The following is a 17309-nucleotide window of genomic DNA, read 5'->3' as shown; positions in this document are numbered from 1 at the left end:
CTGCGTTGTGTATAATGACGTCAGAATTCCTTTTCCCTGTGTAGTGTGGAGGTCCTGTGGGGGGAAATTATACCTCAGCCTGAAGTGGGGCTTTAATAAAATGGAGACCTGAATGGAGAGGTGAGGAGGATTCTGGGAATATCATTTGATGTGACTATTTGTGTTCAGATGTAGAGTTTTCCTCCTGTGAAGTCTGGAGATCATATGACATCACATTGCCTCCACCTCCCTCCCTGATAGAAGAGAGAAAGAAGAAGAAGATTCTAGAAGTCACCAGAGAGATCACTGAGCTGCTGACAGGAGAGGTGAGCGGTGCCGGGAATTCTGGGACATTCTCCAGTAACAGACAAGGGATGTGTCTGGATGGTGACTGTATCATTGTGTGTGTCAGGTTCCTATAAGGTGTCAGGGTGTCACTGTCTATTTCTCCATGGAGGAGTGGGAGTATTTAGAAGGACACAAGGATCTCTACAAGGACGTCATGATGGACAATCAGCCGCCCCTCACATCACCGGGTAAGAGGAGACTTTATTGTAAAGGAGAGAGCAGTACGGAGGATCCACCTAGATCCCCCATCATCTGATAAACACATAGAAACAATGGATTCAGTCAGTGTGTGTGTTTCCTACAGATGGATCCAGTCATGGGAACCCACCAGAGAGATGTCCCCGTCCTCTGTATTCCCGGGATTCCACACAGGAAGGTCACACCATCCCTCACCATCATCAGGTAGATGATGACAAATATTGGTAGTTGTGATTTATACACAGCATGTTTGTTACAATGAATGGTTTATTATATCTTTCAGAGTGGAATCCTCGGGGATTTTAATATTGTTGTTAAAGAAGAGTATAAAGAGGAGGATGAGGAGTATGGAGTGATGGAGGAGTTTTCAGAAGGACACAAGGATATGATGGAGCCACCTAATACCAGGAACCCACCAGAGAGATGTCCCCGTCCTCTGTATTCCCGGGATTCCACACAGGAAGATCACACCATCCCTCACCATTACAAGGTTGGTGGGGTAGAGCATTTATAACATGGACTCAGAGACAATATGAAAGTTTTAAGTGATGTCACAATATTAAAGATTATATTTTACAGCTGACATCTTCTATCATTTTCTTGGTTTAGGGTGAAGATCTGATAAATATAGAATTTGATGTTAAAGCAGAAGAAGAAGAGGCGTATGTGAGGGATGATCAGCAGTCTATGGAGGAGGATGGAATAACGGGGACATTTATAGAGGAGGACACTCCTACAGAGATCAGCACAGGTGAGTCATGAACACTAAATCCATTCCTCCACCCATACTGCTCACTGATTGGTCCAGAGTAGGGCGGGGACTGGGTGATATCAGCCTGTAATCCCCTGGTCACTTTCCTGAGCTGTGTTCCCCGTCCTGTATTCCTGGATTTCTCTCGGATAATCTTCCTTCTCTGTGCTGCAGACACAATTTATGTATCTAGACTGGATTTATGGAGGTTATGGGGTTCAGCTGGCAGCAAAATGTTCATTTGTAACATAGGCATTACTAGACCTAGGCACCTGGGGTGTGAGTCTTGTATCTTCTTCCCAATGCCCGGGTCTAGTAATATCCCTGACAGAGCAATGTCTCAGGATTACTTGCTCTGTTATCTGCTGGCTGTGCCGGGTGGAGGGATATGTCTGTAGTGTCTCAGACCCAAGTCACTGAGTGCAGTCTGACCCTTATGCTGTATAATGTATATTGTACATTACATACTCCTGACCCCTGCACTGTATACTCTACTACCCTAATACTTGTATCCTATATAAAAAGTTGTGCATTAATTATTTTACACCCATTTCCTCCCAGCTGGACATTTTATATCGGATGATGTGATTGGAGCACAGACATTTACATGGTGATAATAATGTGATAACATCCTCCAACTTTGGACCCTTAAACAGAAAGTGATAATGAGGGAGGAGTCAATACCCCAATGATGGTGGTCTTCAGGATCAGTCCAAATATTACACATTGAGATAAACATCCCACACTGATTAGATAATGAGGTGAAGCTAATCCTATCATGTAGGTACCTCCAGAAGGACTTGCCAACAGACCCACAATAGGTGACTCCATTAACAATGCACACCTAGGAGGCACACAATGGGAGAAAGACACATCACACCTTAATAAACCAATTAGAGTCCTCAGCATGAGGTAGTTTCACTGATTATATCAACATCTTCTTAGAGTCCATGAGACGGGGCAGGAGGGGGTTGAAGCAGTCAATGCTTGTTTCGGCACAAAGACCACAAATCTATATCTTGGTCCTCCAGTTCTCAGAGTCTCTGTGTTTTGGGGAGACATTGACTTGAAACCTAAGTAAACTGCTCCAATCCCCCCCCCCCCCCGGAACACACCAAAGAATAGAGCCCCCTTAGATGCCATGGTCAGTAAGCAAGAGGCTAGCCTACAGTCCCTCCAAAAGCCCCTGTCCTGGTTGGGTCTGCCTCATTTTTCTCCCTTAAAAGTTGACTGGCCAGGTCCCAGACTTCCACCTGGTCCGGACATGCGTTGTTAGGGCAGAATGAACCCACATAGTCGGTCCACACATTTCCATTCTTGGCCACAGGGAACAGAGGTCGTGGACCCTTTGTGAGGCTACCAGCGCTACAGCTGGGGGGGTCTTTACCATTCCGGGGTTTGGACAGCTGCTGGGGAGAGAGACCAACTGCCCCAACTCTGGAGCTGTGAAGACACATGAGGTGCTGGGCAGAGGCCCTGTTGTCAGTGCTTCAGCTGGAGACCCCACATCCTCCACTCTGGCAGACTGTTGGGGAGGGAGGATGACCACCTCCTGAACTGTGGAACTGCTGCTGGGGAGATGAGTCAGTTGCTCCATCTCCTGTACCCTCCTCTGGATTCTGGGATGACATTTCTCTGGTACTGTCTACCTGGTGCATGGTTCCTTGCAGGGGAGAAAACACAGTTTACTCCACTCTGGCTGACTGTTGGGGAGGGAGGACGACCACCTCCTCTCCCAGACTGTGGAACTACTGCTGGGAAAGGAGGATGACTTTCTCCTCTCCTGGGTTTTTGAACTACCACTGGGGAGGGAGGATGACCACCTCTTCTCCCAGACTGTGGATCTACCATTGGGGAGGGAGGATGACTTTCTCCTCTCCTGGGTCCTTAAACTGCCACTGGGGAGGGAGGATGACCACCTCCTCTCCCAGACTGTGGAACTGCTAGAACTCCTGGACTCCCGTTGTAGAGCGAGGATGACTTCCTTCACTCATGAGTCCCTGAACTGCTGCTGGGGAGGGAGAACAACCACCTCCTCTCCCTGGGGCCCTGTAACTGCTGTGGCTGTGGGGCAGAAGTCTTGGACCCTCTGTCCTGTTGCCAGCTCTTCTTCTGGGACTGTGTATGTGCAGAGACTGGCGGTACTCTGTTCTGCTGCCAGTGCGTCAGTTGGGGTTAGGAGTCCCACTGTATCAGCCTGCTGCTGGAGATAAGGGCTGCCCAACCTGACTCCCTGAGCTTTGGAAGTTCTGTTGGTGCTGGACAGAGGCCAGCAGCGCTCTGCCATGTTGCCAGCACTTCAGCTGGGGACCCCAAATCCTCCGCTCTGGCTGACTTTTGGGAACGCACTGTGGATCTGTCGCCGGGGAGGGAGGACGACCACCTCTTTTAATGCACTGTGGATCTGTCGCCAGGGAGGGAGGATGACCACCTCTTCTCACGCACTGTGGATCTGTCTCTGGAAGGGGAGGATGACCACCTCTTCTCACGCACTGTGGATCTGTCACCAGGGAGGGAGGACGACCACCTCTTCTCACCCGCTGTGGATCTGTTGCTGGGGAGGGAGGACGACCACCTCTTTTCACGCACTGTGGATCTGTCGCTGGGGAGGGAGGATGACCACCTCTTCTCACCCGCTGTGGATCTGTTGCTGGGGAGGGAGGATGACCACCTCTTCTAACGCACTGTGGATCTGTCTCTGGAAGGGGAGGATGACCACCTCTTCTCAGGCGCTGTGGATCTGTCACTGGGGAGGGAGGACGACCACCTCTTCTCACGCACTGTGGAGCTGTCGCTGGGGAGGGAGTACGACCACCTCTTCTCACGCACTGTGGATCTGTCGCTGGGGAGGGAGGACGACCACCTCTTCTCACACACTGTGGATCTGTCCCTGGGGAGGGAGGACGACCACCTCTTCTCACACACTGTGGATCTGTCGCTGGGGAGGGAGGACGACCACCTCTTCTCATGCACTGTGGATCTGTTGCTGGGGAGGGAGGACGACCACCTCTTCTCACGCACTGTGGATCTGTCGCCGGGGAAGGAGGACGACCACCTCTTCTCAGGCACTGTGGATCTGTCGCCGGGGAAGGAGGACGACCACCTCTTCTCAGGCACTGTGGATCTGTTGCTGGGGAGGGAGGATGACCACCTCTTCTCACGCACTGTGGATCTGTCGCCGGGGAAGGAGGACAACTACCTCTTCTCAGGCACTGTGGATCTGTCGCCGGGGAAGGAGGACGACCACCTCTTCTCAGGCACTGTGGATCTGTTGCTGGGGAGGGAGGACGACCACCTCTTCTCAGGCACTGTGGATCTGTTGCTGGGGAGGGAGGATGACCACCTCTTCTCACGCACTGTGGATCTGTCGCCGGGGAAGGAGGACAACTACCTCTTCTCAGGCACTGTGGATCTGTCGCCGGGGAAGGAGGACGACCACCTCTTCTCAGGCACTGTGGATCTGTTGCTGGGGAGGGAGGATGACCACCTCTTCTCACGCACTGTGGATCTGTTGCTGGGGAGGGAGGATGACCACCTCCTCTCCCTGGGCCCCTGAAACTGCTGCAGATGTGGGGCAAAGGTCTTGAACCCTCTGTCCTGTTGCCAGCTCTTCTTCTGGGATTGTGTATGGGCAGAGACTGGCGGTACTCTGCTCTGCTGCCAGTGCTTCAGCTGGGGTTAGGAGTCCCACTGTATCGGCCTGCTGCTGTGGAGAAGGGGTGCCCACCCTGGCTTCATGGAGCTCCAGAAGTGCTATTGGTGCTGGACAGAGGCCAGCAGTGCTCTGCCCTGATGCCAGCTCTTACACTGGGAAACAAAATGAAAATTTGGTGGCCTCGCACAAATCCTCCAGGGCCTCCAATGGTTGTAGGCAGAGGCCAGCAGCACTCTGCCTCAATGCCAGCTCTTCTGCTGGAGGCTCACTGGGTTGTTCCTCCTTAGCAGAAAAGTCTGATAAATCCTCAATCTCTGGAATTGCTGAAAATCCAGGGCACAGGTTTGCAGCACTTCGGTGGGTAACTCATAATCCATCCCATCCATGGGTGCTGGCCATACTGATGAGCTTTGTCAACCAATATTTTATATGCTTGTTCCAGCTCCCATTCCTGAAGGCCTAGAAACTGCATATCTTCCTGTGCCCAGCACACATCTGAGATTTTCAGCACCTGGTCCCTGTAATCCATGACCTCTGTGCTGCATCCACATCTCTCACATCCTCCTTAGGTATTCCTCTTCCATGATGGCTGGTGTCCATACCTCTCCTCTTCTGCTAACCGGACCTCAGATCCCGGAGGTGGTTTGGATGTTCCAGACTGCAGAAAGCATCCCACTGCTGCCACCAAATGTGACGGAACGCCTATCACCCCAAATGGGTGATTCCATCATAGAACCACTTTCTCACCTCCAGGACACAGGCCCAAGGTATTGTAGCCGGGCATTGTACCCAAGACTAGATGAGACTAGCTTAGATGTCAAACAACGACTTTACTGAATAGAAATACAGTTTTTATACACTCCAGAAATAGGGGCAGTCCCCACAAATATTATCCATCAGGATAAACATCCCGCACTGGTTAGATAACGAGATGAAGCTGACATCGGTCTAATCTTATCATGTAGGCACCTCCAGAAGGACCTCCATCAGGATAAACATCCCACGCTGGTTAGATAACGAGGTGAAGCTGACATCGGTCTAATCCTATCATGTAGGTTCCTCCAGAACGACCTCCATCAAGATAAACATCCCACGCTGGTTAGATAACGAGATGAAGCTGACATCGGTCTAATCCTATCATGTAGGCACCTCCAGAAGGACCTCCATCAGGATAAACATCCCAAGCTGGTTAGATAACGAGGTGAAGCTGACATCGGTCTAATCCTATCATGTAGGCACCTCCAGAAGGACCTCCATCAGGATAAACATCCCACGCTGGTTAGATAACGAGATGAAGCTGACATCGGTCTAATCCTATCATGTAGGTTCCTCCAGAAGGACCTCCATCAGGATAAACATCCCACGCTGGTTAGATAACGAGGTGAAGCTGACATCGGTCTACTCTTATCATGTAGGCACCTCCAGAAGGACCTCCATCAGGATAAACATCCCACACTGGTTAGATAACGAAGTGAAGCTGACATCGGTCTAATCCTATCATGTAGGCACCTCCAGAAGGACCTCCATCAGATAAACATCCCACACTGGTTAGATAACGAGGTGAAGCTGACATCGGTCTAATCCTATCATGTAGGCACCTCCAGAAGGAACTCCATCAGATAAACATCCCACACTGGTTAGATAACGAGGTGAAGCTGACATCGGTCTAATCCTATCATGTAGGCACCTCCAGAAGGACCTCCATCAGGATAAACATCCCACACTGGTTAGATAACGAGGTGAAGCTGACATCTGTCTAATCCTATCATGTAGGCACCTCCAGAAGGACCTCCATCAGGATAAACACCCCACACTGATTAGATAACGATGTGAAGCTGACATCGGTCTAATCCTATCATGTAGGCACCTCCAGAAGGACCTCCATCAGGATAAACATCCCAAGCTGGTTAGATAACGAGGTGAAGCTGACATCGGTCTAATCCTATCATGTAGGCACCTCCAGAAGGACCTCCATCAGGATAAACATCCCACGCTGGTTAGATAACGAGATGAAGCTGACATCGGTCTAATCCTATCATGTAGGTTCCTCCAGAAGGACCTCCATCAGGATAAACATCCCACGCTGGTTAGATAACGAGGTGAAGCTGACATCGGTCTACTCTTATCATGTAGGCACCTCCAGAAGGACCTCCATCAGGATAAACATCCCACACTGGTTAGATAACGAGGTGAAGCTGACATCGGTCTAATCCTATCATGTAGGCACCTCCAGAAGGACCTCCATCAGGATAAACATCCCACACTGGTTAGATAACGAGGTGAAGCTGACATCTGTCTAATCCTATCATGTAGGCACCTCCAGAAGGACCTCCATCAGGATAAACACCCCACACTGATTAGATAACGATGTGAAGCTGACATCGGTCTAATCCTATCATGTAGGCACCTCCAGAAGGACCTCCATCAGGATAAACATCCCATACTGGTTAGATAACGAGGTGAGGCTGACATCGGTCTAATCCTATCATGTAGGCACCTCCAGAAGGACCTCCATCAGGATAAACATCCCACACTGGTTAGATAACGAGGTGAAGCTGACATCGGTCTAATCCTATCATGTAGGCACCTCCAGAAGGACCTCCATCAGGATAAACATCCCATACTGGTTAGATAACGAGGTGAGGCTGACATCGGTCTAATCCTATCATGTAGGCACCTCCAGAAGGACCTCCATCAGGATAAACATCCCACACTGGTTAGATAACGAGGTGAAGCTGACATCGGTCTAATCCTATCATGTAGGCACCTCCAGAAGGACCTCCATCAGGATAAACATCCCATACTGGTTAGATAACGAGGTGAGGCTGACATCGGTCTAATCCTATCATGTAGGCACCTCCAGAAGGACCTCCATCAGGATAAACACCCCACACTGGTTAGATAACGAGGTGAAGCTGACATCGGTCTAATCCTATCATGTAGGCACCTCCAGAAGGACCTCCATCAGATAAACATCCCACACTGGTTAGATAACGAGGTGAAGCTGACATCGGTCTAATCCTATCATGTAGGCACCTCCAGAAGGATTTGCCAACAGACCCACAATAGGTGACTCCATTAACAATGCACACCTAGGAGGCACACAATGGGAGAAAGACACATCACACCTTAATAAACAGATTCCAGCAAGAGTCCTCAGCATCAGGTTGTTTTACTGATTATATCAACATCTTCTTAGAGTCTCTGAGTCTAGGAAGGAGGGGGATTGAAACAGTCAATGCTAGTTTGGGGACAGGGACCCCAAATCTGTACCTTGGTCCTCCAGTTCTCAGAGTCTGTGTGTTTTGGGGAGACATGGACTTGATTCCCAAGGACTCCAAAAGTCCCCCCAGGCACACACCAAAGAATAGAGCCCCCTCAGATTCCAGGGTCATGGTCAGTAGGCAAGAGTCTAGCCTGCAGTCCCCTCCAAAAGCCCCTGTCCTGGTTGGGTCTGTCACTGTGGGAACTTACGTTTCTGCTATGCTCAGGTGTAAATGGAATTTGCTTGGGACTTTGAAGTAGCATCATGTTTCCAGGAAGTTGTGTACAAAGTCATGATGGAAGTCACCCTAGTGTAAACCAGGGATGAGGGGGAATTGTAAGCTCCTCAGAGACCAAGCTGCCTGATGTGGGTGGAGTCCTGGTTTGGGGGAACCAATCGGCTCCTGTCTAGTAATCCTCTTTGTCTTTGTATTGTAGTCCATGGCCAGGAGATGAGGAAAACCTCCGAGGATTGTCTCACTTTGTCTCCAGACTGGAAAGTAGAAGATGAGGACATCACACAGTGTAGTCCAGGAGAAAACCCGGCTCCCTCCAATGTCCATCCGGCACCACCCAGTGTAGATGGACCATCGGATTCCTCGTATCCTGAGGAATCTCAGACTGTGCGGGACCGGGCCAGCCTTCCAACAGGGAAGAGCTTCTCCTGTACTGAGTGCGGGAAAGGTTTCCGTTCTAAACATGGTCTTAATGTCCATATAAGATCTCACACAGGTGAGAAGCCATATTCCTGTCCTGAGTGTGGGAAATGTTTTTTAAGGAAGTCCCAACTTTACAGACATCAGAGGTTTCACACAGGTGAGAAGCCATATTCCTGTTCTGAGTGCGAGAAATGTTTTGTACTAAAATCAGATCTTGTCACCCATCAAAGGCGTCACACGGGGGAAAAACCGCACTCCTGTCCTGAGTGTGGGAAATGTTTTTTAAGGAAGTTCCAACTTTACAGACATCAGAGGTTTCACAAGGGGGAGAAGCCGTATTCCTGTTCTGAGTGCGGGAAATGTTTTGTAATAAAATCAGATCTTGTCACGCATCAAAGGATTCACACGGGGGAAAAACCATACTCCTGTCCTGAGTGCGGAAAATGTTTTTCAGACAAGTCCTTTTATCACAAACATCAAAGATCTCACACAGGAGAAAAGCCGTATTCCTGTCCTGAGTGCGGGAAATGTTTTTCACGGAAGTCCAGTCTGCAGAGACATCAGAGATCTCACAAGGGGGAGAAGCCGTATTCCTGTCCTAAGTGCGGGAAATGTTTTTTAGACACTTCAGATTTTTACACACATCAGCGATCTCACAAAGGGGAGAAGCCACTTTCCTGTTCTGAGTGTGGGAAATGTTTTTCATGTAAGTCCCATCTTGACACACATCAGAGATCTCACTCGGGAGAGAAGCCGTATTCCTGTCCTGAGTGCGGGAAATGTTTTTCAGACAAGTCCAATCTTTACAGACATCAGAGATCTCACACAGGGGAAAAGCCATATTCCTGTCCTGAGTGCGGGAAAAGTTTTTTACAGAAGTCTGATCTTTACAAACATCGTAAATTGCACACAGGGGAGAAGCCGTATTCCTGTCCTGAGTGCGGGAAATGTTTTTCACAGAAGTCCTATCTTTCCAGACATCAGAGATCTCACACGGGGAAGAAGCCATGTTCCTGACCTGAGTAAGGGAAATGTTCCTCACTGAAGTCCTGTCTTCCTGTACATCAGGGGTCCCACACAACCCTGGAGCTATATTAGTGCCTTGAGTGTGGGAAATGTCTTCTAGATGAATGTTGCTGGACATCCCAGCTCTCATGTGGGGAAGAAGCACACCCTGATATACACCTCAGATATACTCCATGGCTGATCTTCATCATGGAAGAAACAGTTCATAAGGAGATCAGAGGTCCCCAAAGACATGGATGAAGTGTGGGACCGGGTTGGCCATTGATGACAGAAGAAGAATAAAAATGGAGTCCTGCCCTGTCATTGGCTGAGTATATATTGTGGTGGAAGATTTTGCAGTCTATTTTTAAAAAATATTTAATTGTACAGATGTGACCGGCATTCGCCCAGCTGTGATGAATATTGGATGTATTTTATCTTTTAGATTGTAAGCTCCCAGGATCAGGGCCCTCCTATCCCTCTTGTATTGAACTGTATTGTTGCTGTATTGTCTCCTGTTATATTGTACAGCGCTGAGCACACTGTTGGCGCCATAAATCCTGTATAATAATAATTTCATACTCTGATTTATTCCATCTAGTGGCCAGAATGCAGTATTTTATTTTTACTCTGAGTTCAATTCAGGAAAAATCCCCCATTTTTGTCACTAGATGGAGCTGATGATCATAAGAAATCACTGTGTTAATGTAGGGCCAGAATTTGTCATGGCGGATGAATGATCATCACGTTTGTCCAACAAATTTTCTTTAAGTACCGGTAGTTAGATTCTTTCTTCAGGCACGGTCTCATACTGATCCCTGAGATCATACTCCTGCAGGTATGAGTACATCAGACATAGAAGAACAAAAGTCCAATAAACCAACAATATTCAACCAGTCATTGATTTAATATGGAAAATACCACATTTGGCCTTTAGATGGCGCTACGTTTTTTAGCAATAATCTCCATCTAGTGGCACATGTGGTATTTTCCATTTTAAATCAATGGAGATCATTCAACCAGCAAATCTAATAACAGCCATCATTCCCCCAGTCACACAGAAGGAATGGACACGCACTCTTGCAGAATAAATTGCTATGACATTTTTTATGAATGGACCCCTAAATGTAAGGTGATTCTTTTTATTTTTCTTATTGCATGTTACAAAATGTAATTGTCCATCAAACTTGGAAAAAAGAAGAACATGAAGGAAAAATAAAAGTAATTAAAAAAATAAACTCCTCCATTGTGTTGATGATCAATGACCAGCAGGGTGATGAAGAGAAGACTCCGGCCTGCAATGTGCACTCATCTTACTTGGACAGCAGACATATTATAGTAATGTACAACCAAGACAGCCAACAAAGTGCTGAACGTAACAACATCTGTATATTCAACCAAGATATAAAGGAAGAGGTGACAAAAGGAGGTTCAGATCCATTCACAGCACAAACCAATGCAGTCACCAGTCATTCCAAGGGAGATCAGGTGACCTGATGATGATGATGATTATTTCCTGTGCCCTCTGGAATGCCCGCTCTGTCTGTAACAATCTCACCTCTGTAGATGACCTTTTTATCACAAACTCCTTTAACTTGCTTGTAATTACAGAAACCTGGCTTCATGAATCTGACTCTCCCTCTCCTGCTGCCCTCTCCCATGGTGGTCTCCTCTGGACTCACTCTCCCAGGCCTAGTGGACGGAAAGGAGGTGGAGTATCCCCTCAAAGCACTTTTCAGGTCCTCCATTCACCTCCCTCTCTGTCCCTCTCCTCATTTGAAGTTCACTGTATTTGTCTGTTCTCTCCAGTTTCTTTAAGAATTGCTGTGATCTATCGTCCTCCAAGACCGGCATCAAGCTTCCTTGATGACTTCCCTTCCAGGCTGCCTTACTTTCTCTCTTCTGAAATTCCCACGATCATTCTTGGTGACATCAACATCCCTGTTAATCTTAATACTTCTGCTACCTCTAAACTTCTGAGCCTAACCACTTCTTTTGACCTAAAACAATGGACGCATGCTTCTACTCACTCCAATGGTAACTGCCTCCACCTTGTATTCTCCTATCTATGCACTCCTTGCAACCTCACCAACTTTACTCTTCCTCTCTCTGATCCCTTATTAGCTTCACTTTCTCCTTGGCTTCCTCCTCCTTGTCTTCTAACTACCAGTTACCCGTAGAAACCTTCGTTATCTTAACCCTTCACTTCTTTTTTCGGCAACAGATTGTCTCTATCCGCTTCCTGGATGACTTTTCCACCTGGCTACCCTTCTTCCTCTCCTCTGAGCTACCCACCATCATCCTTGGGGATTTCAACATCCCTGTCAACCTCGACAACCCGGACACATCCCATCTCCTCCACTTAACCTTTTCCTTTGCACTTACACAGTGCATACAATCCACCACCCACTCCGACGGTAATATCCTTGATCTTGTCTTCTCCAACAGCTGCGCTCCCCACAACCACACTAACACCCCCTTCCCTCTCTCTGACCATAACCTGATTACATTCTCTATCTCCTTGTCCTCCAATGCCTACCCCTCCAAATGTCACACTACTACCAGCCGTAACCACCGCAACCTTAACCCTGCCCCCCTCCGCTCTGCAGCTGATCAACTCCACGACAGCATCCTCCCCCTGTCCTGCCCCGACTTGGCTATGACCGCCTACAACAACGTGCTGTCAACAGCCCTTGACTCACTAGCGCCTTTAACCACACGCAACATCAGACCCCGACCGCTCCAGACCTGGCAGACTGATCACACCAAAACCCTCAAACGACACAGTCGTGCCCTGGAGCGACTATGGCGCAAAACCAAATCTCAACAAGCCTTCACCCGCTACAAATCTGCCTTACACACCTACACCTCCTCCCTCCATGCAGCCAAGCAAGCCTACTTCCTGACCCTCATCAAGGCCCTCTCCTCCAATCCTCGCCGACTCTTCTCCACCTTCAACTCTCTACTCTCTCCACCCCCACCTCCACCCAGCACCTCACTCACTGCCCTTGAGATTGCCAATCACTTCAAAAACAAGATTGAAACAATTTGCAAGGACATCGCCGCAACTCACACGCCCTCCCAACCCGTCCCCTCTCACACAGCTACCCCCTCATCCCCCCTCTCCCTCAAAATAACCCGCAGGGACTTCGTTGCTGCTCAAACTCCCTCCAACCCCGTTCCCCCTCACTCAGCAACCCCCTCATCATCCCTCTCCCACACCTCCACCACTGCTCTGACCTCCACTTCCACCTCACCCTACATTCCTCATACTGAAGCCCCCCCAACACTCCGCACCTTTGACCTTACTACCATCGAGGAAGTCTCCAAGGTCCTCTCTGATGCCCGCCTCACCACCTGCCCCCTCGACCCTGTTCCCTCACAACTCCTACAATATCCCTCCCCCTCCATCCTATGCTCCCTCACCCACATCTTTAATCTCTCCCTCTCCTCCGGCACTTCACCTCCCCTCTGAAACATGCACACATTACCCCCATACTTAAAAAGCCCTCCCTGGACCCCGATGACCCGAACAACCTCAGACCCATCTCCCTGCTCCCATTTACATCCAAACTCCTCGAGCACCTAGTCTACACCCACCTAAGCTCTCACCTCAATGACAACAACCTCCTCGATCCCCTACAGTCCGGCTTCCGTCCCCTACACTCCACCGAAACTGCCCTACTCAAACTCTCCAACGACCTGCTAACCGCCAAAGCTAATGGCCGCTATTCAGTGCTCCTACTCCTTGACCTCTCTGCGGCCTTCGACACAGTCGACCACCCCCTCCTCCTCAAAAAACTACACTCCCTCGGCCTCAGAGATTCTGCTCTCTCCTGGCTCTCATCCTATCTGTCACAATGCTCTTTCAGCGTTACCTATTATGCTACCACCTCCCCCTCACACCCCCTCTCTGTTGGGGTCCCTCAAGGCTCTGTCCTCGGGCCCCTTCTCTTCTCCATCTACACCTCCTCCCTTGGCCAACTCATACACTCTCACGGCTTCAACTACCACCTCTATGCCGACAACACACAAATCTATCTCTCAACCCCCCACCTCACCACCTCAGTCTCCGCCCGAATCACAACACCTACTGAGCGACATATCAGACTGGATGTCGCTCCACTTCCTTAAACTGAACCTCTCCAAAACCGAGTTTCTTGTCTTCCCCCCAGCCCGCAGCCCACCCCCCATTGACTTCTCCATCATGTCCAAAAACACCACCATCAAACCCGCCCCGCAGGCCAGAGTACTTGGTGTCATTCTGGACTCCAACCTATCCTTCCAGCCCCGAGTCCAATCTTTAACAAACTCATGCAGACTCCACCTCCGCAACATCGCCAAAATCTGCACGTTCCTAACCCCAAAAACCACTAAACAGCTCATCCACTCCCTCATCATATCACGACTCGACTACTGCAACTCCCTCCTCACTGGCCTGCCTCGCCGCTGGCTATCCCCGCTTCAGTCAATCCTGAATACGGCTGCCAGACTCATTCACCTTTCCAACCACTCCATTTCCGCCACCCCCCCCTCTGCCAATCCCTCCACTGGCTTCCGATTGCACAACGGATCAAATTCAAAATCCTAACACTGATGTACAAAGCCATCCACCATACTGCCCCAAATTACATCACTGACCTAATATCCAAATACCGCCCAACACGCACACTCCGCTCCTCACAAGACCTCCTTCTCTCTAGTTCCCTGGTCTCCTCCTCCCATGCCCGCCTCCAGGACTTCTCCAGGGTGTCATCCATCCTCTGGAACTCCCTGCTCCAACCCATCAGATTATCACCTACTCTCCTCTCCTTCAGGCGCACCCTGAAAACCCACCTCTTCAGGGAAGCCTACCCCACCCCCTGCTAACTTTCCAACCTCCTCTACTCTCCCTACCACCCCATCCCCCACAGCTGTCTCCTCCTGTGCCACCATCCCCTCCCTCCTAGATTGCAAGCTCGAAAGAGCAGGGCCCTCGATCCCCTCATTTTTTGCATTGTATTGTTATTGTTCTGTCACATGTTCTGTCCCCCTTTGTAATGTACAGCGGTGAGCGAACTATTGGCGCTCTATAAATACTGTATAATAATAATGACAAAATCTCAGCCCTGTCCTGCCCCAACCTGGCCACTTCTGTCTACAATAGTTCACTGTCATCCATCCTGGACACATTGGCCCCCCTCACTACACACAGAATTAGGCCCCGACTGCTACAGCCCTGGCAAACAAACAATACCAGATGCCTCAAATCACATAGCCATGCTCCTGAGCGTTTATGGCAGAAGATTAAAACCCAGCAAGACTTCGACCAATATAAATCTACCCTTCAAAAATACAATTCCTGCCTTCACACTGCCAAACAGACCTAGTTTATCACTCTCATTAACACCCTCTCACACAATCCCTGTCAACTCTTTTCTACCTTAACTCTCTACTTCATCCTTCTCTACCTCCACCCCCTAACTCATTCACTGCCCAGGAGATCGCTAATCACTTCAAAATAAGACTGATACAATTCACGACAAGATCTCCACCGTACAGATATCTTCCCTACACTCCTTGTCCTCCTGCACAATCTATACTTCCCTTGTTCAACCCAGCTACTATAGAGGAGGTTGGTAAACTGTTTTATAAAGCCCACCTAACCACCTGCCCCCTGGACCCTGTTCCCTCGCAAATACTATGTTCACCCTCTGGCTCTATCCTTCATTCTTTAACTCGTATCTTCAATCTGTCCCTTTCTACTGGCATCTTCCCCAACTCTAAAACATGTGCTAGTCACCCCCATACTTAAAAAAGCCTCACTGGACCCCACCAATCTTGGCAACCTAAGACCCATCTCCTTACTCCCTTTTGCCTCCAAGCTTCTTGAACGTCTAGTCTACAACCAGCTGAGCTGCCACCTTATTGAATATAACCTTCTTGATCCCCTTTAGTCTGGATTTCGCCCACAACACTCCACAGAAACTGCTCTCCTAAAACTCACAAACGACTTACTAACCACTAAAACCAATGATCACTATTCCGTACTCTTACTTTTGGACCTCTCCACTGCCTTTTACACAGTTGACCACCCCCTACTCCTCAAAAAGCTCTATTTACGTGGTCTTTGTGACTATACTCTTGGTTTGAATCTTACCTATCTCCCCGCACCTTCAGTGTCGCTTACAACTCTACTTCCTCCTCTCCTACTCCTCTTACTGTCGGGGTCCCCCAAGGTTCTGGCCTTGGACCTCTCCTATTCTCAATCTACACTTCTTCCTTGGGACAGCTGATAGCTTCCCATGGTTTCCAATACCATTTCTATGCTGATGACACACAAATCTATCTCTCTACTCCTCAGCTCACCCCATCAGTTTCCACACGTATCATCGATTTACTAACAGACATATCAGACTGGATGTCACTCCACTTCCTAAAACTCAATCTATCCAAAACTGAGCTCATAATATTTCCTCCCCATGCACCTCTTCCCCTGATTTCTCAGTCAGGATCAATAGCACCACTATCAACCCATCCTTGCATGCCAACGTTCTAGGTTTAACCCTGGATTCTGAACTATCCTTTCAGGCCCTTGTCCAATCCGTGACCAAATCATGCCACCGCAACATCTCCAGAATATGCCCCTTCTTAACCAATGACACCACAAAGCTCCTAATTCACTCCCTGGTAATCTCTCAACTCGATTACTGCAACTCCTTCCCAATTGGCTTACCTTTACATAGACTATCCCCCCTCCAGTCCATCATGAATTCTGCTGCCAGGCTCATCCACCTTACCAACCATTCAGAGTCTGCTACCCCTCTCTGCCAATCCCTCCACTGGCTTCCACTCGCTGAACAAATAAAATTCAAAATACTAACAACAACTTAAAAAGCCATACACAACTCTGCCCCCAGCTACATCACCAACCTGCTCTCAAAATATCAACAAAACCGCTTTCTTCAATCCTCCCAAGACCTTCTACTCTCTAGTTCCCGTGTCACCTCCTCCCATGCTCGCCTCCAGGACTTTTCCCGAGCATCTCCCATCCTATGGAACTCTCTACCCCAATCTCTCCGGCTGTCTCCTAATCTATCCACCTTTAGGTGATCCCTGAAAACCTTTCTCTTTAAAGAAGTCTATCCTGCTTCTACCTAGTAAACCACCATTTATTTCCTCCATCAGCTCATCCCCCCTACAGCTATAACCTTTTGTATCACTCAACCCTTCCTCCTAGATTGTAAGCTCTAATGAGAGGGGCCCTCTGTTTCCTCTTGTACCAAATTGTATTGTAACTGTACAGTGCTGTACAGTTACAATAAGTAAGTGTACATTGTTTGTACAGTGCTGAACAAACTGTTGGCGCTATATAAATCCTGTATAATAATAACTGCATTGGAAGTGGTGAAGGTGGAGACTGCAAACCATATTCGGGATGATCCCATACTTTATGGAACAGGTCCAGCTG

At 48.8% G+C, this 17309-nt stretch overlaps 1 protein-coding gene across 1 annotated transcript in view; it reads left to right on the top strand.

Moving 5' to 3' along the window:
• The window catches only part of LOC149460747 (uncharacterized), a 159673-nt gene that overhangs the window by 106121 nt on the left and 36243 nt on the right, over positions 1–17309 (top strand). Inside the window, exon 8 of the mRNA XM_089679231.1 lies at positions 8933–9777. Within this exon, the coding sequence (XP_089535357.1) occupies positions 8933–9777 (845 nt within the window). The remainder of the gene's footprint in view (positions 1–8932; positions 9778–17309) is intronic.

The sequence above is a fragment of the Staurois parvus genome, unplaced genomic scaffold (genome assembly GCF_062004578.1).
Source record: "Staurois parvus isolate SC_StPar_1 unplaced genomic scaffold, SC_StPar_1.0 ptg000221l, whole genome shotgun sequence".
Classification (NCBI taxonomy): domain Eukaryota; kingdom Metazoa; phylum Chordata; class Amphibia; order Anura; family Ranidae; genus Staurois; species Staurois parvus.
Note: the sequence above shows the minus strand (reverse complement) of the source record. Positions and strands in the feature narration are given on the sequence as shown.